Below are 23,558 nucleotides of genomic sequence, written 5' to 3' on the forward strand. Positions count from 1 at the left end.
GACAGTTGCAGAGATGTAGGAAGCCTATTCCCTCCTTATTTTCTATGCTGTTGTTGTGTCAGAAAAAAAAACCCTTAAGCAATACGTAAATACTTGAGGTTTAACAGTCAGTTAAAAATATATCTGACAGCTCTTTCTCCTTGAAAAATTCACAACTGTACTGCAGGGTTCTTCCATGTGGAGTCTTTGCTGGGATTTTTCTCTTAGACCTTGATGCTGGAGCTGAATTTTGGCAGGTGGGTCCCATCGGTCCTGAGGGCACTGAATTATGAGTGGGATTTTGCTTCTTTTCCAAGCTGCTGCTCTGTGAGACCCGCTGTGGCATTCCCAACACACGGGCAGGTGCCTTTCTCTTTGCCACTGGACCACAAAAAGCAAATGGGCCTTTAATGTTGTTAATGCAAGTGGAGCTGAAAATAAAGCTGCCTGTTAAGGTAACATCATGGGTAATCAAAGATACAAGCTGCTTTGTATAGCATGGAACAACAATTACAAATTAACCTGCTGTTGTTGCAGCAGAGGCAAAGCTATGGGTGCATTGATTGATGTGTCTGATGACCCGACCAAGAGCAAAATGCCCATCTAGAAACATCTGGTATCTTCCTTATAATTTGTGAGGAGGGTATGGAAGACCAAATAGATGAGCGGCAAGTCTCCTCTACTTTGGGAGAGACTTCAGGTACAATTTCAGTAGATGAGTAGCAGCTAAGGTAGCAATATTGTTAAATTACTAAATTTCTAAGAAAGGAAACAAAGTGTAAGAGGGCTTCATTATTTCTATAGATTTTGTCACCTAGATTAGACAAGGTTAAATAAGGTTGAAAACTTTCAGAGACAGCCAGCTAATTAAGCTACATGAATTGGTAGCTAAAAAAAAAAAAAAAAATCACCATTGACAAACAAGGACCCTGAAGTGCTTGAGCATATTATGTTGCTAGATCCTACAAAGGGTGCCCATTTGCATGGTGTTTTGAGAAACAAACCCAAGTCAGTCATATGAAAGGACTGCCATGTCATCATACGTATGAAAGACACTTGTTTTAGACTATTATGCTCATTTCAGTCACTTCTGAAACAGCATGAACAGTGTAGATTGGTAATGAAAATGATTGGACAGAGAGAAGTGATTTGCCCATAAAAAAAGATTTTAAATGTTCAGTCTTGTCATTTTATCCTCCCTGAGCTCTGAGCAGTGTTACGCACAAAGTTACAAAAGCACCAAAACAATATTTTCACTTTGTACTATCTCTTATTATATGAGAGACATTTAATGAAAAATTGTCATTTACCAGTGAAAGGAAATACTTGATTTACATAGAAAAAGGCAGAATCAGAGATGCCAGTAATTTTTTTAAAGGAGTTTGGGCAACATAATGGTCAATACACCTGGAGACAGGAAGCCTCTCTCTTCTTTTTTTTCTCTGAAGCATTGGGTTTTTTCCTTAAAGACTTATAAAGCTGAGCTAGATCTTGAGTGATGACTTTGGATGAGCCAGATTTTACTTCCAGTTTCCTCATCTCTAGCAAGAGGAAAGACATCATTACTTTCAGTGCTCATAAATGTGTAGTGAAAAGTAATACATAAACAATTTGGAGTCTTGTGTTTGTCAAAATACCCTGAGGATGTGTCATATTTCAAGGACAAGCCACAGAGCAGAGGGGCTGTCTGCACCAGGGAGACCCACTGTCTCTCTGCTTTGGTGCCTGATGCTTCTACCCAGGTTGCTTACCAGGGTAATCAGAGAAGAGCCTGATCAACTTTCTTCCAAACCCCAAGAAATCAGAAATTACCTGCATGCAGATTTCTCTTTGCTACCAATTGACAACATCTCCAGCCATCTGGGACTTCTGGGGATCTCAGTTTCAGGAAAGAGCAGTTTCACCAGGCCAATTATCTACTTTCAATTCTACACCCTAATCTACTACGTAGAAATACCTCTATGTTTGTCTGGAGTTTACCCATTTATACAGAACTGTTTGCACCCATAACACCTGCACTAATTTCAAGTATGGAGTTATAGCATTGTCAATCTACAATAACTGGCACTTTGAAACTTTTAGCTAAAAATAGAGCTAAAAATTGCTACCAGTTCAGTTCTATATCACGGAGCCAGTTCTCAGACACATACAAAATTCAGGTATGCTTTTCTGGATGTGCAGTACAAACGAAACTCTTTTAAGCTGGAATCAGGGCTGATGTAATCTATCTTACAGTGATTCAATTAAATTACTGTTTCATTGTCCTGCATAAACAACTTTTTTCTTTTTAACCTCATGGATCAGTAAGCGCTCCTGAAATTACATGATTTATCAATTGCCAAGGTGAGTGGAGACTGACACTTGGAAATTCTGTCACTATATTCACTACCAGTTCTTCAGCTGCAGTACTTCCACCTTGAGTAAGGCCCATCAAATGCTCCTGCTCTTGAGTTTTCACACATCCCTGCAGCCTTTGACAAAAGCTACTGACTTTACAGAACAGCTTCATCACTAAACGTTGCTGATGTAAAGAGATCCTCCTTGGTTGCATGAGGAACAGACTGATGGAAAGGACTCGGAAGCCGTGTCTCCACAGCTAACTAAATCCACCTTCATTCTTTGCTGAAGCCAGTGGACTTACTTGGATTTACAAGGGATAACACAGTGCTCTACATATTGAGCCCTGCAGATGTTTTTCTTTTTGCTTTCCTTTTCTCTCCTTCATTAGGAAGGAAGAAGGCTGTTAGAAGAGGATGGGGTGCTGAAAGCTGTACAGATGTAATTGCTGTGGAGCACAGAGCCCTGTGCTAGGGCCCTGTCTCTTGCTTACTTAGGAAAGGATTTAACATTCTTCTCCAATTATGTCTGAAAGGCATGTGCAGCCAGCCCTGGGTATAATGCCTCTGAATTCCGTGTGAACCACAACTTGGCACCCATGCATGGCTTGAAAGGTTCATTACTCATATCCGAGTTCTTAAAGAGCTGCAAATCTAGTTACGGTTGTATTAAATGCCAGATTGGATGTACGGGAAATAGCCCTGGGACTTCTGTTGTCTCGGGAGATGACGGCAGGTGCCAGCATGTTTTGCTAAGCTAGTAACCGATGAATGAACAAATTCAAAATATTTTCACATGAAGGGTGTAAACAAGTATGGTTAACTGGAGCTGATGGAACAATGCTGATTTCTGGGAGCTGAAGGTTTGGTTCATACCAGGTAAGGAACTGGATTTCTCTGCTGATGTCACAGCTTGTGACTGCAAGAGTATGGCCCAGATATATAATGTGACAAGGATCCTGTCACGTCAGTGGGCCTAAAGAAAAGTATTGCCTAACCCTATTGCTATACTTCAGTAAAGATGTGTATTCTAACTCCTGTTATCAGACAGGAGTAAGGTATCTCTCCTGTACATTTGCATGCACATAGATTAAGAGCAACTAGCTTCTGCACTGTAGGGAGTGCTTTGTAACCTGGCAGAGCAAAAAGGACAACTTTATGACAGTCAAGAGGGATCAAAAAGCCAGATGAGGAAGGCACATAGCAGGTACTTGGATTTCATTATAGTCCCGGTAACAGCAGGTTCTAGGAGCAAGTTCATATTGTCAAAAACTACATGCCCCATCACTACTCTGAGCAGAAAATGACCAGGCTGTATATCAGATGTGAAGGGAGATGTACCCGGGGGGTGAGAACATCCAGGGGTTAAAAGCCTTAGAAACCTTAGAAAGGGTCTGGTATAGAATAAGTAGACCTTCAAAAGAGGGCCATTGGAAAATGAGAACATTTCCATAGCTTTTTGGAGCATCCTTTTCAATTTATTAGTCTTTCAGAGAAAAGGTGGTGTTTTCTAAAACCCATCAAGTTTCGATGAACTAGAACAATTATCTCCTAGGATCACATCAACGTAAATTTTACACAGCCATGTTGATGGATCACCATATTCATGCTGCCAGTGCGTTTCAACAAGCAATATAACAATATTCATCCAGAAAGGCGTGGGGAGCCTGCACAAACTGCACGGTGTGTTTCTGTACCGTGCAGGTCCCCTCCTCTGGAGGCATGCTGCATCAGTGGAAACCTTCCAGGTGGCTTTGTGGCTAGATCTAAATGCCTTGTAGCAGACCTACCCAAGGGTAGCATGGCAGTGATGTGTTATAGATCTAAGAAGAAAAAGAAAAGCTTTTTGGTTAGCTGGAGGTGAGAGAAGAATCTTTTGGGATCATTCAGCTGCAAATACACAGCCAGGGAGCAATACATTTCACAGCCCAGTCATGACCGATTGCTGCCCAGGGTCCTCTGTGAATGGCAAGGCAGATGGCAGCTAGGCAAGTTGTACGTGACATGGTAACAGCATGACAGATTTCCGTGGAATGAAACAGTCAGTGTTAATGTTTGCATTTTACAGGGAAGTGTTTTAGCTAGAAAAAGCTAAACATTAATGGTACATGTCAAAGTAGAGGGGTATTTGTCAAGCAACTTGCAAATTTTTTCTGAGAAAAGTGAAGGATTATATTTTATCTTTGAAACCTGTCTGTCAACTGGCAAGTATTGCAGGATTCTGGGAGGCAGCTGTTCCTGGCTGTGCTTCAAGCCTCATAGTTAAGAAATGCAAAGGTAGGAAGTACTGGGGGCACTGAATAGCTATGCAGTAACGCCACAGGAGCCCACAGGTCTCCTCTCATTTACTTCAGCCAGGGATTATCTCTGTACATGAATCATCTATGCAATAAAGTGAGTAAGGCAGAAGGGCAACTTAATAGCTGCACTGTTTTTATAAAGCTTTTATAAAGCTACTGGCTTTTGATGGATGTAGCTGCCTTGGTGGTTGGATACAGAAAGCTCAAACCTGACCAAATCTGCTGGAGTCCTGGGTGAGTCCCTCCCTGAGACACTGCCTGGCTGGCTCTGTGCTCAGAGGCAGCGATGGGTGAGAAAGACTCTGCAGCAGCTGAGATGTACAGTCACATTTTCATGTGAAGCAACTATTAACTTCCAAGTAAATGACTGTGCATCCCTCAGGATGCAGCTGGGCATTGGCACTGTTACACAGATCCCTTAACTTCTGGATCTTTGAAAGCATCAGATGCTGGCTTTTTCATTTGCTCCGTTCATAGCTGAATGAGCAAACTGATAGGGAAGTCCCAACAGATGAACTAAAACCAGAGCACAGCGGCCTCTATACCCATTTATCAACCTAGAGAATTATTTCACCTGAAAAATGTGTTATACATATATATACTTTACAAACAGTATGTCTGTGTAGGTTGTGGGTTACTATGGCAAATAAGGAGGGCTGCGCTGTGCATACACAGTCAGTTATTATTTCTTCCTTGTACTTTCAGCTTCAGTGATGCAACCTGTCCTGGCTGTGCCTCTACTGTGAGCTGGGTAAATATCTGCTAGGAATAATTCAGGTATGGCTGACGTTAAATTCAGGTGGGGAATGGATCGGTTGACTTCCTATACCTTATTTTAGCCTCATTTTCTAACTCTTTTTGAAATGTGTTAAGGTGTATTTAAATATTTATAAAATTATAAAATATTAAAATACACTAAAGTGTAAGAATACAGCTTCAGATAGGGTCAGTCAGTTCTCCAAAATTTAAGTCAATGTGTGAAAGTCTGTATTTCTTATTAAGCTAATAAACAGTTACAATGACATGACAGTTACAATGACACAGTGAGATTTTGAAAGATTACAGAAAAACTATTATTAATATCATAGTAAAAAATATTGTAAGGTAAATTATGTACCTGTACTTTTAATCCTGAGAAGTGAATTCACACATATTTTTACTGAAAGAAAATTATTGCTGGAGCGAAACATCTAATATACATTTGTACCATGCCTGACAAAATAAGCCTTGCTTCTTGGCCAAGGTCAGCAGACAGTCCCCTGAGAGAAACACTACAAAGATGGGGAACAAGCGCAGAAAACAATGTTACACACCCTTATGCTACATGGCCTTGAACCACCGGTTTTACTTCAGACCTGGCAGCTGACAGCAGCAGTGTTACACATGTAGGGAGCATGTTAAACACAGTGTCCGTCTTACAGAATAAATTTTTACAACATGATAGATAAACCAAAACCCAACTAACATATAATTATGCAAGAGAAGATCCTACATAAATGATTATTTTAAATACTGTTCACATTTAATATTAAGTCTACAGCATATACAATTGCTGTAAATGCCTATTTGGTGTGGATTTAAAATCAAGTATAACTTAACAAAATAATTCAACAACAGATAAACAAAATTAGTCTCCTGAAATATCCAACAGCAAATTTGTTTAAAGTTCACTAATAATCACTACTCAGAACACATCTAGAGAAGCAAGCCTATACTTCATTTCCATTCCAAATAACACACTAAATACCTGCATATCGGATTGCACATAGTCACTACCTGAAGACGACAGGAGGTAGACATGTCAGTTTCTGATAAAAAATATTTCTTTTATATGACATGGCAAGAAAATTTTCCAAGTGACGTTTGAAATCTTGCCACATCTGCAGCTTTAGTGACAGTTAAATTCATTACATGCAAGATAATACTTCACAGAGACCTTTTCCTCCCCTTTCTTTCCTCAAGGGGGTCAGGTCACCTGCTCAACTGATGCTGTGCAGTCCCCTCCTTTAAATCCTATAGCAAACATGGGGGGCCAAAAGATGCGCTGAGATGCCAGATTCCCCACATTTCCGTCTCCAGGCACCTTGGAATATACAGCTTTCTTAAGGTTATTCCATCACCTCAATGGCTTTATGGCTCTGTCTCCCTCTGACTGGATTTTCCATGTAGGATTTAGCCCCTTATCGGTCACAGAGAAGAAGGTCATAACTACTCTTGCAAATCAAAATCACAACCAATTTGTGGGGCTACTCTGGTCAGTGAGAAGGTATGGATGTGATGTTTGGGAACCTCAGTAATGTTCTTTCTGCTGCCTTATGCTTTGCTTACTCTTGGGAAAGAGCAGACCTCCCTATTTCTGCAGAGCTACATGACCCAGAATGGTAGAGTTCTTAGTCCCTTTCCTTTCTTTTTGTAAGGAAGTCAACAGTTTGGGGATTCTGAGTATAAGCAGGATGTAGATGAACTTGAGCAAGCCCAGCAGAGAGTCACCAAGGTGGTCAGAGTGTTGGAACGTGTGACTTGTGAGGAGAGTTCCCCACTATGGGGGAAAAGATTCCCCACTATGAGGGAAATGAAGCATTGGAACAGGAGGTTTCCTGGACAATTTGTGGAATCTCTGTTCCTGGAGATTTTCAAGACCCAACTAGACAAAGCCCAGAGATACCTGGTCATAAATAAATGTTGATTCTGCTTTGAGCAGGAGATTGGAAAAAGTATCTCCCTGAGGTCACTCCTGATCTGTGATTCTAACATGGTTCAAAGTCAACAGCTGTAGAGGCCAGACCTCCATGTGTCTAGAGGCAAAAGATGCCTCTCAAGAGGAAGCCCTTCAGTCCCACACCCCGCAGTACGAGAGCAGCCAGGCTCACCATCTACTGCCTGTTACTGCACAGACGGCTCGTTAGCGAAGGCAGCTCCTCATTAGTCAACACTCTCACTGTAACCCACCTACATTTCATTTTAATCTTGGTTACCAGTCCACTGAGTTTATTTTTCAGAGATTCATTGTTTATCATGACACATATCTGCAGTTCAACTGTTTGTAGCTTTCTTTGAAAACAACTCTGTCTTCGTTCAGGTGTCTGGGCAGAGCCATCTACCTACACCCTGTCTGTCAGTGCAAGGCATAAAACACACTCGTCTGGCACGAGCTGGTGGCCTGCCAGCCTATACTGCCAAACTGACACTGGATTAGTAGGTGCTGAGGTATATCCAGGCTGTTTGTGACTTGGTCACAGAATTTGAGCAGGCAGCTTAACAGTTTAACAAGTGTTTGCAGTATATTACAAGTCATAAGACAGATTGATTAGATGCAAACAAACTGTCTCCAACTTCTGTTACACACCCAGTAATAAACCCATCAGCCTTCAAACCTGTACTACATGGAAATTTTCAGAGTCTTATTCCTTGAAGATGAAAGGAGAAAGACGTGCCGGTTGTTGAAGTACAACATTTCACTCGCAAGATGATTTCCAAGTAATGATAGAAACCCTGCCATACATGTGGCTTTGTTGACAATTAAATTAAGTTGGTGGACTAAGCTAGGTTCTCAATATATGTGACAACAATAATAATAATATTGCATTACATTTATAAACTGTGTTCCACTTCAGGCTCTCTAAACCAATTTGCAAGCAATTAGTTAAAAAATACTGCTACGTGTATTGCTACCCGTGTATTATAGATGGGAAAGAAATCACAGAAAGCGTCAAAATGCCTACAGGTGTACAGGAAGCCTTGATCTAACTAGAAGTCGCATCCAAATCCCCTGAGTGCTAGTACTCTCCTTTCATGAAAAGGTTACATGTATTTTCATGTCTCTGCCTTTTTCTTACAGATATTTTGTTTCTCTTAAGGCTTATGCCTCTATACAGCCATCTTTCTACCTCTCTCCCTTAAAAAATTTCTTAGCTGTGAATGCTATACAGTTGGCATAGAAAATATTGTGTGCTACTTAATGAGAAATCTATGCCAGTTAAAATTAATTGCCAAATTCTGCCTTCAGTGAAGTCAATGGAACTTTTACCATGGCATCAAGTAAGACAGGCCCAATATTAAAATATACAGGAAGCGTGAGATGGAGGACAGGCAGTGGGCTGTTTTGATCCTGGTATAGAAGAGAATCAAAACATAACAATTAGGTGTCTTGGTGAGTGAATACACCATGTGTGCCCTCCAGCCAATGCCCGTAAGATAAGAACCAGAAAGCAAAATGAAATTAATTATACAAATGCTCTGGCAGCTGGCTTTGCCAGTTACAACACATATTTTTGATGAAATGCTTCCCAGATCCTAGACACAAGCCCAAACTAGCCCCCAGAATTCAGATACTTACACAACTGCAGATCACAACTAGACTTGTGATTGTCCCAACTTTCTCAGGAGCTGACCCAAAAATCCCCACTCTGACGCCCCAAACCTTGGGCAAGCAGGGCTTCACACTCAGATACAGGCATAGCAATCCAAACCCAGCACTACCACACATCTGTAAGACATGCTTTGCACTTGTGTACCTTCATTAGAGCACCTTTCTCAGAAAAAACCTTCTACCAAAGGTCTGTCTAAGCTCAGTCTGTGTCTTTCACAAGCCATCAGTAACAGTCAGAAGAAAGCTGTAACAAAGAGGTTGAAGGTGACGTTTGTCTTGGAGGCAGCCCCCTAATAACCAACAGCTGTGGGATTTCTGAGATGGTGGTTGCATTCAAGCATTCAAGCAGCTGAAAAGATACCATCAGAGCCAATGTGGAAGTTGTTGTTTGAATGGAGCATATTGGTATAAGTACTTTAAAAGTGTAATCAGATGCATGACTCCTTCCCACCCCACCACCTCCTGGCTTATTCTGGGCAAACAGAGTTTAATTTTGTTTTGGGTAAGAAAGTGAAAATTTCCAGATTTGCTGTAAAGTGGTAGAACTTGTTGAAGTTAAGCATATGACTATCTCTGCATACAAATCAAAATGCAGCTCTTGAAGGAGCTCCACGGTGTACAGTGTGAGAAGGGCGAGAAATGTGTCAGCGTGAGTGGGCTTAGCTCAGACACTGCTCAAGGATGTAGGAGGAAACAGAAACTTAACTGACAATAAAATTTTCCAGAGGGCTGATTTACCCAAAGCAAGCCATTACTGTCATAACCAAGTCTCACTTAGAGATGATGGGCTGGGCTGAGCTGAGTCAGTGAGAAATCTTTGGGGACAGCTGGAGGCACAGCTGGGCGATGGGCACAGTGCAGCGCCAGCAGCGAGCCTGCTCTGCCACCAGTTCCGTGTGCGGCTTCTGGCAGGGGATTTCACTGCTACTTGTGTCAATGTCCCTGCCTATGCAATTAGGCTACGATTTTCCTTGCTTAGTATGGCCATCAAGAGTTAGTGCTTGTAGGATACTAGGCAGTTCTCAGAAGACAGACTATTGCACTTCCTAATAAGTTTTATAAAGGAAACAATGACATCTATAAAGCAGATGACTGCCCTCAACCCTATTTTTTTCTCTAGATTTATGGCTACCTTTTTCTTAAAGCACAGTTATATACTTCTGTTTCTTTGGCTGATGGAGCATTGGACAAACTCTCTCAATGCAAAGTTTTTTCTAATTCCTCTTGAGCATCAGATCTTCTAAGCTAAAAGGCCAATTTTTTCTCCCACAAACTGCAGTAAGATTTTGGCTTATGATTTCTTATGCCAGTTTTGGAATTCCACACATAGATGGACAAAAAGATCCACCTTCTTTCCTAACCTTAACTTACCATTGAAAATGGTTTATTGCTGAGTCCTTTAAACAGGGTTGTAATAGTCCCTTGAAAAAGGTGAAAAGCACTGATGCTGGCTCTTTGACTTAAGCTCCATGTGAGGATCTGTTAGGATAGCAATAGTGACTGTTTTTATTAGTGAAGGAAAACACAGATTTTTTTTTTCCCCCTGTGTGAAGACACACTTGGCCATATCCCAGGGGTTATGGGAGAGAGAACAGAACAGCAGGGCATTTCAGAAGGAGACATTCCAGGGGTACCACTGAAATGATTCAAACTGTAATTAACTATCCCTGGCTACCTCAAAATACAGGTGCATGTGCATTTGGGAATGAGATGAGTATCAAATTGCAAACTGAGTCACTTGACAAGCTTGTTTTACCCTTCCAGTTATGCAAGCAAGTTTGTGACTCAGCATCTATACAAGTCTATCCTTCACTGACAAGACAAATTGTTTCTGCAGATGAGTCAGTCAGAGCAGCCCTTTTCACAGTGGTAAATTCAGCAGGCAGCCACAGGATGGAAAAGATTGTGGAGCCTTTTTTCTGTATGCAGTTACCTACGTGAGATAGAGTAAATATGTTTTAAAGGAGAATAATCTTCAGCTCATCTTCACACAAGGAACTAATTAAATGGGAGAGAGAAAAGCTGTCATGGGATTACACTGATCAGTGTTCATGGTCCTTTAACTAAAAGAGAATAGATTTTTTTTTCTTATAGTGTTTTCTGTTGCTACTGTTGTGTCTTTATCCCTTGCTTATAAAAATCATCCAGCAACTTGCTGCAATGGCAGCTGTAGTTGAGAATGGATTTATTTAATTGTCTTTGACGTTTCTTTCAACGGTTGCAAATAATTTCCTACATGTTGGAGTGTGACAGGGGTGGAGGTGTCATGCTAATTACAGGCAGTAAGAGACTCATGCACATATTGGCATGGGAATCTCTGCCCCAGCCTGCTCCTGGAATGTTGACTTTTTTTGCTGGCACATCTGGAACCCACAATAATCTTTCCTCACCCTTCAGGCTTGATTGTCTCGAGGTGCCAGGTAGGAATGACTGTTGCCAATGGTCTTAGTGCTTGAAATACCTAACCCTTAACACCTGCTGACAGAGCCTCTAGGCTGCATTTGGAGCTGAAAGTGAAGAACTCATGGGGTAGACTGCACTTCCCTCTCTCTGCCTGTAAGAAATATATCCCATTAATCCTGTTCAAAATCAGGTATCTTCAGGCCCATGTCCAGAGGTGAATGTCACTGACAGCCACGTTGGTTGCTATTATAATCCCACCATAAGGCCATGAATGAGGGCCCACTGTGAACTGCAGTACAAACACCAGAGAACAACTTAGCTAAGGAGCTCATTGTTACATTACACGAGGCTGAAAAAGACAGGGAAAAGGGAACAGAGAGACACAGTTTGCAAAGGTTTTAATTTCACACTGAAGACTTTTCCAAAACGTCAAAAATGGGTTTCGGTACCCAGCTGTATATGAATACTGAATGTTCTGTTCTCCACAACAGCTATTCCGACTGCTATATCAGCCATCTTCTACATGATCTACGCACATCCTGTTGTGGCTCCAGATCACAGCCCCAGCACTGACAGTTTTCACAATGACTGGTGCTTTTCTTAAAGCCTCTGTCCCTGCAGCCATTTGAGTATGTGAACATTTCAGCTTTAACTTTCTAAAAGTAAATACCTTCAAACATCATACAAAAAAATACTTTGAAACATTTATGAAGAAAATCAAATACAAACTAAGTGAAATACAGAATCTCAAAATGCAAAAATAAAAAAAAAGAAGAAAGCAAACAACATATGTTAATTAAAAATGACAGAAAAAAAAATAAAATCACCATTTTAAAAGCTTAATTAAAAATTTCCAGGTTCAGGTGATTTCTGAATGCCTGGGTTTAACAACACTTTCTCCATCAGTTTTGGGGATTTTGTATGGTACAAGGTTTCTCGGTTTGCATGCTGCTGAGGAGGTGGGAAGAAATCACAGAATCACAGAATGGTCAGGGTTGGAAGGGACCTCTGGAGATCATCTATTCCAACCTCCTGCTAAGGCAGGTTCTCCTGCAGCAGGTCACACAGGATCACATCCAGGCGGGTTGGGATATCCCCAGAGAATAAGACTCCACAGCCTCTCTGGGCAACCTGTTCCCATGCTCTCTCACCCTCAGGGTCTTCCTTAGATTCCGATGGAGCTTCATGTGTTACAGCTCGTGCCCGTTTCCCTTTATCCTGTCACTGGGCACCATGAGAAAGAGCCTGGCCCATCCTCTTGACACCCACCCTTCAGAGACCTGTACGCATTGATAAGATCCCTCTCAGCCTTCTCTTCTCCAGGCTGAACAGGCCCAGCTCTCTCAGCCTTTCCTCACCAGGGAGATGCTCCAGCCCCCTCACCGCCTCTGGACCCTCTGCTGGACCCTCTCCAGTAGCTCCCTGTCTCTCTTGAACTGGGCAGCCCAGCAGGGGACACAGCACTCCAGATGGGGCCTCACCGGGGCAGAGCAGAGGGGGAGGATCACCTCCCTCGGCCTGCTGGCCATGCTCCTCCTCACAGCCCTCTGAGCTCTGCCGTTCAGCCAGTTCTCAACCCACCTCACTGCACACTGGAGGGCTGGGAGAGACAGCTCTCACTTGCTGTTTAGAGGGTAGTTCTCTATTCCAAAGCCATCACTTTGAAAATAAAAGCCCCTCCACTAATGTGATTAGTTACTTCTTCAGGCTGAAAATAGAGATAATAATAGTCTGCCAGGTGAATTGAAATTGCTTGTGTGCATTACATTTTTGTAATGGGAAAGGTTTGTTCATGTCATCCATTTCTAAATAAAATGGAGTAATAATAGTAAATGTAACAAAAGACTATCCAAACTGCAGCTATATTCTGCGCACATTTTTCTTTGGGTGTCTTTCCTTCATTCACCTCAGATAAACTGTTGCAGCTAGTACAGGTATTAATTGTGTTCAATAAGGTGTACAAAGTAGCAATGATGAAAGATACAATTTTAAATAGGCGCTAGAAAAGTTCTCAGAAATGTACACAAGCTTAAATTAGAAGAAATTGATTTGACCGTTGGGTAGCTCTGTATATCATATCACTGTCTTCTTTCTATGTGCAGGGAATAGTAAGGACAGAGGAGGTGACTTTCCTTTTTTTAAGGCTGACTCTTGAAGCTGCTTAATGCAGCTGTTTCTTTTTTTATCTGCGACGTATCATGTTTTAAAAATACTGATTTCTTCAAAACAGTACTTAAAAATGTTCTGTACCGGAAGCCCATCTGTAACCAGCTTTTCCCCCCTCCACCTTCCCCCCTACACACACATGCACAAGTATTCATCATTTCTCCTGCCATTCACATTGGTGTCAACATCTTTATCTCAACAAAAATCTGTCATCTGTGCTCTGCACAGATGGGAAAACTCACATGTTGATGCACAGCAAGTCAGTTCATAAAAGCAAAAAATAACAGCAGAAGCATAGAGCCACTGGTATCAGGGAGTCATCAACTCTTTTATTTGGTATGTGTTATACTAATTAATGTTACAAAATTTCTGGCTGTGGATTGCTTGTGGGGCAGACAGCAAAGTAGAGAGGGGTCAGCAATGGATATTTAGGAAATTAACATCCTTACAGAAGGAAGAACGTAACGGTTCTTTCTGTGCATCTCTAGGAAAAGCCAAACCAGTAACTGCCCGTTAACCACTTGTTTCTCAACTTGGGTTGGGAACTTCCTCATCTCAAATGAGAAATGTACATAAGCCTCTTGCATTTACTGTAAAAATTAAAGCTTTCACTAATAAGGCTCTACAACATATCTCACTTTTCAGCTTTATCAAAGTATCGTTGTTTATTACCTTTAAGGCAGATAGAACACAATTTTCACACCACCAAGCACCACAGAGAAATTGATGTGTTCAAAGCGCAGCTCTTGATAACTCAGCATAAGTGTCATCTTGCTTGCTGGTTTCATTCTTGGGAATGCCTTGTTTGTCACAAGCTGAAAATTGTTTAATTCACCAGATCCTCAAAATAAAAAAGTAAACTCAGAATGTTGAGACTTGGCAAGGTATAAGCCACTAGAAGCAAGGTATTTATAGCCAGGACTGGGCAATGTTAGGAGTGTATAGTGATAACCATCCCATCCATGCATTTTGGCATATGATTTGAGAGCTTGAAAGAGAACTGTTGATTTTGGAAAGCAAATATGCAAGGAGTACAAGCAGAAAGCGGTTATCTGTTTTAGAGTGTAATATTTATCATTATGTTATTGCTAAGCCACTGTCCATCATCTTTGAAAGGTCATGGAGGACGGGAGAGGTGCCTGAGGACTGGAGGGAAGCCAATGTCACTCCATCTTCAAAAAAGGGCAAGAAGGAGGAGCCAGGAAAATACAAGGCAGTCAGTCTCACCTCCATCCTTGGAAAGGTGATGAAACAGCTCATCATGGAGGTCATCTCTAATCATGTGGAAGAAAAGAAGGTTATCAGGGTTAGTCGATGTGTATTCACCAAGGGGAAATTTATTAGGGACCAACCTAATAGCCTTCCATGATGGAGTGACTGGCTGGGTAGATGAGGACAGAGCGGTGGGTCTTGTCTACCTTGACCTCGCAAGGTTTTTGGCACTGTCTGCCATAACATCCTCAGAGGGAAGCCCAGGCAGTGTGGGTTGGATGAGTGGACAGCGAGGTGGGTTGAGAACTGGCCGAACGGCAGAGCTCAGGGGGCTGTGACCAGCGGCGCAGTCAGGCTGGAGGCCTGTGGCCAGCGGTGTGCCCCAGGGGTCAGTGCTGGGTCCAGTCCTGTCCAGCTTATCCACCAGTGCCCTGGGTGCAGGGACAGAGCGCACCCTCCGCAAGGCTGCTGGTGGGACAGACCTGGCAGGAGCGGCTGATACTGCAGAGGCTGCGCGGCCCTTCAGCGAGACCTGGGCAGGCTGGAGAGCTGGGCAGAGAGGAGCCTAATGCAGTTCAACAAGGGCGAGTGCGGGGTCCTGCAGCTGGGGAGGAACAGCCCCCTGCACCAGTACAGGCTGGGGCTGACCTGCTGGAAGGCAGCTCTGTGCAGAAGGACCTGGGAGCCCTGGTGGACAGCAAGTTGCCCACGAGCCAGCACTGTGCCCTGGTGGCCAAGGCCAGTGGGATCCTGGGGGGCGTGAGGAGGAGCATGGCCAGCAGGCCGAGGGAGGTGATCCTCCCCCTCTGCTCTGCCCCGGTGAGGCCCCATCTGGAGTGCTGTGTCCCCTGCTGGGCTGCCCAGTTCAAGAGAGACAGGGAGCTACTGGAGAGGGTCCAGCAGAGGGTCCAGAGGTGGTGAGGGGGCTGGAGCATCTCCCTGGTGAGGAAAGGCTGAGAGAGCTGGGCCTGTTCAGCCTGGAGAAGAGAAGGCTGAGAGGGATCTTATCAATGCGTACAGGTCTCTGAAGGGTGGGTGTCAAGAGGATGGGGCCAGGCTCTTTCTCATGGTGCCCAGTGACAGGATAAAGGGAAACGGGCACGAGCTGTAACACATGAAGCTCCATCGGAATCTAAGGAAGACCTTGAGGGTGAGAGAGCATGGGAACAGGTTGCCCAGAGAGGCTGTGGACTCTTATTCTCTGGGGATATCCAAAACCTGCCTGGATGTGATCCTGTGTGACCTGCTGCAGGAGAACCTGCCTTAGCAGGAGGTTGGAATAGATGATCTCCAGAGGTCCCTTCCAACCCTGACCATTCTGTGATTCTGTGACCTCTGCAAACAATCAGTGAAGAATCCTGTTACAGCAGAAGCAACATATTTTTAAAAAAATGTGCACTTTTAACAAATAAGGAAATCTTCCAGACATAGAAATTAATTTCTTATCATTATTTAATTTCTTGTCCCATTCTCTCCAGGCTAATGCAATCTCGAACATTTTTTTTCTCTGAAATTGTAATTACTGGATAAACCAATATAGTGAAGAATAGAGGAATTTCTGAAAAAAAAAGAAAAGAGAAAAGAAAAGAAAAGAAAAGAGACACACCTCTCATTTTATCATCTTTCTGGGTGTATGTTGGATTTTTGTATTAAAATTGTTGCATCCCCTTGTTTGTGCAATATTCATATCCTCACTCTTCTACCTTAAGAGTCAGTAGAAATGTAAAAACTAGGTTGTATCTTACAGTGGGCAGCCACTGTTCCTCTCTCGGTCCAGCAGTCTCCCAGTCTCCCGTTTTATGGAAGAGGAGTCGCTGCAAGTCCAACCCTGACATCCAGTGGCCACCGCGGCTCATGACACGCACCTGGTGACCGTTTGAAACCTGGCTGGAAGTGATACGGTTTTACTCTCCTAATAGATTATTTCAGCACTTAAACTAACACATTTGTGTGATTTCCCTAAGTAAGCATCGGTTGTTTCAGACTAATTATTTGTCAACATGACTTCAGAGACCAAGACATATAAATTATCTGATAATTATATTTAATAGTATTCAGTACAAAACCCTTAAAATATCCTAAAATGCTAAATTGTTCAGGAATCCTAATTGCACAAGCATATTACCACTGAATAATACTTCTCTATTGATATCTCTACCTCTGTGCACACATGCATATTTACATACATTCTCTCCCTTTACCCCAGTCCCTTAGTATTCCTAAACTTCAAATAAAAGTGCCCCAGTGCAGGCATCTATTTTGCATGGACCTAACAAGAATAACAAGGCCCAACAACAGATATTATTTTTGTGTGGAAGAAGAAACAAAGATAAAGTGAATGTAATTGAACATAATTCTTCAAAGCTAGCAGCTGAAACTTTGTATTTTTCAAGTGAAACTTTAAGTTAGGTAATCATTTGTAAGTATTTGTTACTCACCTGTTGGGTGGTAATTTTACTACCTATTTTTTCTTCCTAGTATTGGTAAGCTTGTCTAGTATTTTTATAGGAGTTTTTGATCAAAGCCAATATAGAATGAAATTTTGGTACATATTTTCTTAGAGCTCTGGATGCCTGAATGCAATGTTTTAATCTGGCCCACTATCAAGCTTCCTGAAAATGTCACATTTACACTTCCCTTTCAGGGTGTTTTTTTGAACTAGAACTTGAATGCCTGTTTGATTTAATGCAGCTATTACTCCTAGAAACTCCTGCAACAGCTGCAAGAGGTGGATAAGCTTCTAGGCATCTTTTCTATTCCAAAGACTGATTATTTTAATCAATACATCTCCTGGCCTAGAGTTTCCAAGACGATAACTTCCAAACAGCACTGAGATCAGTCCTACGTGCCACTGTTGGCATTGAACATCTACAAAGCGTTAGCATCCTTCATACCATCTTGCTCTTTACAAAGATACCATTTACAAAAGAAATGAAAGCTTTCCCATGTTCAGAGTATGTCTTTCTTTGACTTTCTATATACCATCATACACAGAAACTCCTGAGGAGTTGCATTTGTTTGTTTTTTTCTCTTGGTCTCTGCAGAAGGAACCACAGAATACAACTGCTGTATCCAGCTGTGTGAACGGCTCCCTGCTAAGTAAGCCTTGATAGCGATGACTCAACAGATCCTCATAAAAATAATAATAATAAAAATATAGTCCTAATTTAGATTTTTGCACTAAAGGGTAAGGACAGTTCAGGACGTTGTTTTGATGTTGCTTTCTGTGACCTTGGTTTTGTAAGACATTCGCTTTTAAACAAGTGGTTTATAATCATCCAGGTTTTCACAAAACACTTCTGTGGATTTCTTTTGACTACAGGGTGTTTACAAGGACAGGAAGAAATAGCAAATAGCTCAGTGTCTTATGGGAAAAATTCTGGCAACGTGTCTTTCCTATTTTAAAACAAGTAATTAAAACCACTACTATCATATGAAAGCATGAATCATTTCATGCATTTCAAACAACATTATGTAAGCTCTTGAATAGAGCTGGAGAAGATAGACTGCTTATTTGGTTGATGATAAAATTTATTTCGAGCTCCGCTTTGACCAAAGAAGATAGGCAATGCAATTTATCATTTCTGTGTTCTTTATACCTGCTTGTGAGTTTAATGTTCATAGAAAACACTACCTGCATTGCCAAAGAATATTTTTCAACAGCAATAATTTTGGCTTAAATCCCTTGACCCTGCTCACCTTTCACCTGACTGGGGAAAAGTAACCAAGAGCTCTGCACCTTGCAAAGCATCAGAGATCGGACCTACAGCACTTTTCCCCTGCTGCATGTAATAGAAGCAACCTTCCCAAACTACTTATTTCAGGAGGGCCCACAAATACCATGCCCTTTTGCGGCCTTTCTGTAAGTGGACTTCTTGTATGAAAGCCACCGTAGGAAGCGCTGTGTTGCCCGCCAGCCAAGCAAAGGGCTAGCAAACAGGAGTGCTGGCTTGCTTTTGGCACCTCCTGGCTGGTTTTTTGGTAGCTTTTTCCTTTTTTCAGCACCAGACTTCCTGCAGCACTTGTTTAGGAAGCAGAACTGAGATGCAGTTTGTACAGAGACAGTGTCAGGAGCTGGGATAAGCTGTGCCCTGAAGTGTGAGCCTCAGGGTTTTGCTCTCCAATTTTCTTAAGTCTCCTAGCAAATGAAGACTTTCTGATGTTCTTCCCTATGACCGATTATCTACGTATTCTGTAGCCAAATTTGATAGCACATGCCCCTTTGATTCTCAGGTGAATTAAGCAGCAGTTACAATATCAAAGCCGTACCTTTGCTTTACAAATCAACTTGACTCCCCAGGCTTTGCGTGGCGGCTCAGCGGAGCGCCAGACCCGAGGCTCAGGCCTGCACCCACCGAGGCGCCGAGCCCGCGGCCAACCCTCAGCGACTGGCTTCACAGTTAACGGCGTGTTACACATGCCGGCCCGAAGCTGCAGCTGTCGTTGGGCTTACTGTGGGGATTACTCAACTGAAGTAACTACGCCAACAGCAAAGTATTTTATTACAGATCGTATCTGTAGTTAATGACACCAGGGCCCAGCCCGGGCCCTCTGCCCCCCTCGCTGCCCCGGGCCGGGCCCGCTGCCGCCGCAGTCCGTCCGGCCGCGGGCGGTGGCAGACGGCCGCTCCCGGCAGACCCTGCGCGCGCTCCCGTCGTGCACCGCGTCGGGGAGGCACCCGCCGTCCGCGGGTTTCACTAATTTCCGTTCGAAGCGGCCGGGGGAGCCGTGAGTAACCGCTGCCGGCCCGGCGGGGTTTGGCTGCCGCGCCCTGGGCGGAAGAGGCGCCCGGCGTCACTTCCGCTCTCCATTTCGCGCCGCGCCTGGCTGCAGCGCCCGCGCCGCCGCCGCCATGACGGACCGGTACACCATCCACAGCCAGCTGGAGCACCTGCAGTCCAAGTACATCGGGACGGGCCACGCCGACACCACCAAGTGGGAGTGGCTGGTGAACCAGCACCGGGACTCGTACTGCTCCTACATGGGCCACTTCGACCTGCTCAACTACTTCGCCATCGCCGAGAACGAGAGCAAGGCGCGCGTCCGCTTCAACCTCATGGAGAAGATGCTGCAGCCCTGCGGGCCGCCCGCCGACAAGCCCGACGAGTCCTAGCCCGGCCCGGCAGGCCCCGGCCCCGGGCGGCGTGCTGTGGGGGCGGGGTGGCCGCAGCGGGCGGCGGTGGCGCAGAGGCCCCCTGCGTGCGCGGCGCGGTGGCGGCCCGGCCCGGCCCGGCTGTGCTGCGCTGGGCCGCCTGCCCGCATGCCGCCCGAGCCCGGCCCCGCGGGGCAGCGCTGCGCCCACGGCGGGTCCGAGGAGCTGCCTTTGGGCACAGCCAGCGTGGGCGTCTGCGGGCCGCTGCCCTCGGGGTCCCACCGCGTTCGAAGGACTCTGTGACGGGGAGAAGCCTTGTAAAATGCCCGCTTCTGGACAGCGTCGTCTCTCTCCACTGTGTAGCGGCTCGGATTTTTAAAATGGAAAATAATAAAACTTACTGGGCATTTCTAATGTTTTTGTGCGGTAATCTGCCAATAAGAGCTCTTTGTTCTGAAAGGAGTGCTGATTACTCAGTCGATAAAACCAGCCGAGGTGCAAGACTCATATACTCCACAGATAGCGTTTTCCCAGCCGGGCTGATTGGTGCTTGCTTTCCAAAACTTTGGAGGAAAGAGAGCAGGCTTGCTGACACTCAGAAGGATTTGATTTGTTGTTGGCATTTATTTTGTGGGGCAGTTTGTGGTACAGTGTAAGTCACTTGCTGTAGTGCTTTAAAACTCCAATGTGGCTTTTCTTTAAATACCATTTTCATGTTTCATCTTCCTTCCTGTACTTTGAGTATACCGAACCTTGATTCTCTCTGATCCAACTTAGCTTTTTTTTTTTTTTTGCACTAATGCTCTCTAGTAATCTAGTGTTCACAGGGTTTTTTCTACATTACACTAAAAAGCGTGTTAATGTAGGGCTAGACTGTTGATATGAAATAGGAACATAAGTTGTACTGTTACTATGAATTAAAATGGCTTGAGGTGACAGATCAGACTGCAAACTGAACTGATTCTGATTTTGATTTGTCACTTAAAACAGGCTTTCTGTTCACTTATTAGAGTAAAATTAAAATCTGACTTCCAATGAATGGGAAGAGTAAAAGTTGATTTCTCCAAGCAGTATGTCTTAAGTGCTCTCACTTCTGATATGGAGCATTCATTGTAACTTGTGGGTGGTGGTCTGTTTGTGGGGGTTTGGTTTTGTTTTTTACATTGGAATGAAAAGTTCAGTGTTTTCTCATCCTATTAAGACTGTGTGCAAGCTAAGCAATATCTTTTTCCTTCAATGTGATCTCAAAACATTCTTTATTGAGTCTTACAAAACTTAAGCTATCCGTAATACTGTTACGAAAAGTACAAGCTCCTGAGGCCACGTTCAGGTCAGTATATCAAACTTCTGAAGAATTCAAAGACTGCATTTTCCCAACTTTATTGCACATACTAAGATGAGGGCATGGGTGAAGTGGTCCTAAATAAATTTTACCTGCAACTTTTGTGGGGAACTACTGTGATTCCCAATAAATAAGAGGGATTTGTAGAAAACTTGTTTCCAGTTTTCATGCAAGCTGGGGCAGGTAATTTGAAGAGCATCTGTTCCTCACATACTGAGGTCCATGGCTGAAAGATTTTTCCTTACCTTGAGTTCAGGCACTTGTAGGAATTTAATGCAGTTTTGCAAAAATTGAGCAAAATTTGTATCTAAATCAAGCAATGTTACTGTTACTCTTAATAAAAGTCTGTTCTATGACTGAATCTTAGAAACCTGCCTTTTCCCTATACGAATACGGGACATGTAATAGGGTGGCATGAGAGAGTCCATTTTGTGAGAGTACATTTTGAGAGAGTTTTTGTGAAGTCTTGAATCTCTTACCTCTGAAGAGAACACAGAAACTGCGACTTAATCTACTCCTGCATAAATTAGAACTTTAAAAACATTTCAAGGAAGATTTCGTTGAGTGTAAACTGCTAACAGTTAACTCTATCCATGGATATTAATACATTGTAAAATGTGAGCAACAAATAGGGCACATAAGTAAATATTAATGCCCCCTTGCAGGCCAACTCTTTGTTAGAAAGGCCAAACACCCTTCGGGGTCAAGTCAGAGCTACATGGTGAGTGAACTTCCTGGTTCAGCTGAGTGTACTCGCTCGAATCCCAGTTAAGCATGTACTTCTGTTTTAGTGTGGTCGGAAAAGGTTTTTAGAGTGTCTGTACAAAGTAACGATTGTGAAACATTGCACTTCCCAAAGAAATAGGGAAAAAAAATGAAGGGAAGTTAGAATTCCTAAGAATTCAAGATAAACTTGCAGAGAACTGGGAGACACTGATGAGCGTGTTTCTGGACTATGGTCTTTTCCAGACTCCCAAAGCATTTTTAAAACCAATGAAAGTAGTGAGCTCTTTTACATTTTGGTACCGGAAAGGGTAAAGCATCCGAAGAATAGAGTTAGTTACCCGTCCTACTGGGACACATCTGTTTTACCTCTATCCTGAGTGAAAGGTGAACAGTACATTTTGTTTATAAATTGGCTTGATGTTTGCATGATCTTTTTCCATCCAAGCAGTATGGCTTTAACTGGGCTTCCCACTGTCACCTCTGGCTTATTTTCCTGAGTTTCTGTAACTTAATTTCACATAGTGTGAAGTGAGAGAGATATAAACGATTTCCAACACAATGTACACCTTATTTTGTAAGAAGGAATTTCACCTGCTTTTGTTCTGCTAGGTAACATATCTTTGTAAATTCTCTGTACAGCAGAATATGTATGCCATTTTAATTAAAAATTTCTAATTATATATAGTGTTTAATTACTGTTTAGCTAAGGATAGAATACTGAAACAATGATATCTTAAAATGTATGATACAGTGATTAGTATGGGGATGGCAGGTGAAAGGAGAAAAGTTTGCTTTTGGTGCCTTATTTATGTATGATTCAAGAGAAGAAGAACCAAGCTTGACTCTGACAGAAAAAGCATGCAAAGCTTCATGCTGAGATGGTTTGGCTTACTTATAAATGGGTTATACTTAATCCAGAAAGTAATACCATGGAAGTGCACTATCACCTTCATTTTAAATTATGGTTGTTACCATTCTCTTGGTAATCTGGCTGTCTCTTACACCAGGTAGCGTAAGTGTGAGATTTATGAATTATTTTATAAATTAAGAAATCTTGGCAGTTTATTCGATTTCTATATTCCATTTACCTTTCATTCATTTTAAGTGATTTTTTCTTTTTTTTTATGCTACACCAGAGGGCAGCAAATGATGCTGATATTCAACTGAAGGCACAGATGGCTAATGGAATTGCATGCTATCTTGCAAAGTTCCTTTGAAAAAATAAAGGATACTTTAAAAAATTGGTAAAACTTTCCAATGGGCAGAAATACTTCGTTTTTTTCAATGGAATAGTTCTAAGGTTCCAAACATATACCTTTTAATCAGCATGGGTGAATAGGGCAGTATGGGAGCCCTAGCACAATACCATAGCTTTGTAGTTCTGAATACCTTCATTTTTTTAATGTTCTGATTAATCAGAATGATAGCAGTACATGAGTTAACATTTGCACAGTGAAACAATTGCACTAGTGAGTTAATTTTCTGCTAACTGTAAAACTTGGGCCACTTTCACTTCAGTTACATTCAGCATAAAACTCAGTTGTTTTGTAGGATTATTTGCATGTATTAAACATTCATGGATGGTAACATTCGTAGCCTGTTTAGCACCAGGATTTTACTTTAGTGCATCAGA

The 23,558-nt window shown here is 42.8% G+C and overlaps 1 protein-coding gene across 1 annotated transcript; it reads left to right on the plus strand.

Moving 5' to 3' along the window:
* Positions 1-19,492: 19,492 nt before the first annotated feature.
* SF3B5 (splicing factor 3b subunit 5) lies at positions 19,493-21,560 on the plus strand. Its single transcript, XM_055811012.1, has one exon. The coding sequence runs from the start codon at positions 19,618-19,620 to the stop codon at positions 19,876-19,878; it is 261 nt and encodes an 86-aa protein (XP_055666987.1). The 5' UTR covers positions 19,493-19,617; the 3' UTR covers positions 19,879-21,560.
* The last annotated feature ends 1,998 nt before the right edge of the window (positions 21,561-23,558 follow it).

This window comes from Falco peregrinus, chromosome 7 (genome assembly GCF_023634155.1).
Source record: "Falco peregrinus isolate bFalPer1 chromosome 7, bFalPer1.pri, whole genome shotgun sequence".
NCBI lineage: Eukaryota > Metazoa > Chordata > Aves > Falconiformes > Falconidae > Falco > Falco peregrinus.

Bases quoted from the DNA above. Each gene is read 5' to 3' on its own strand.
- SF3B5 (XM_055811012.1), top strand. From the start codon at position 19,618: ATGACGGACCGGTACACCATCCACAGCCAGCTGGAGCACCTGCAGTCC.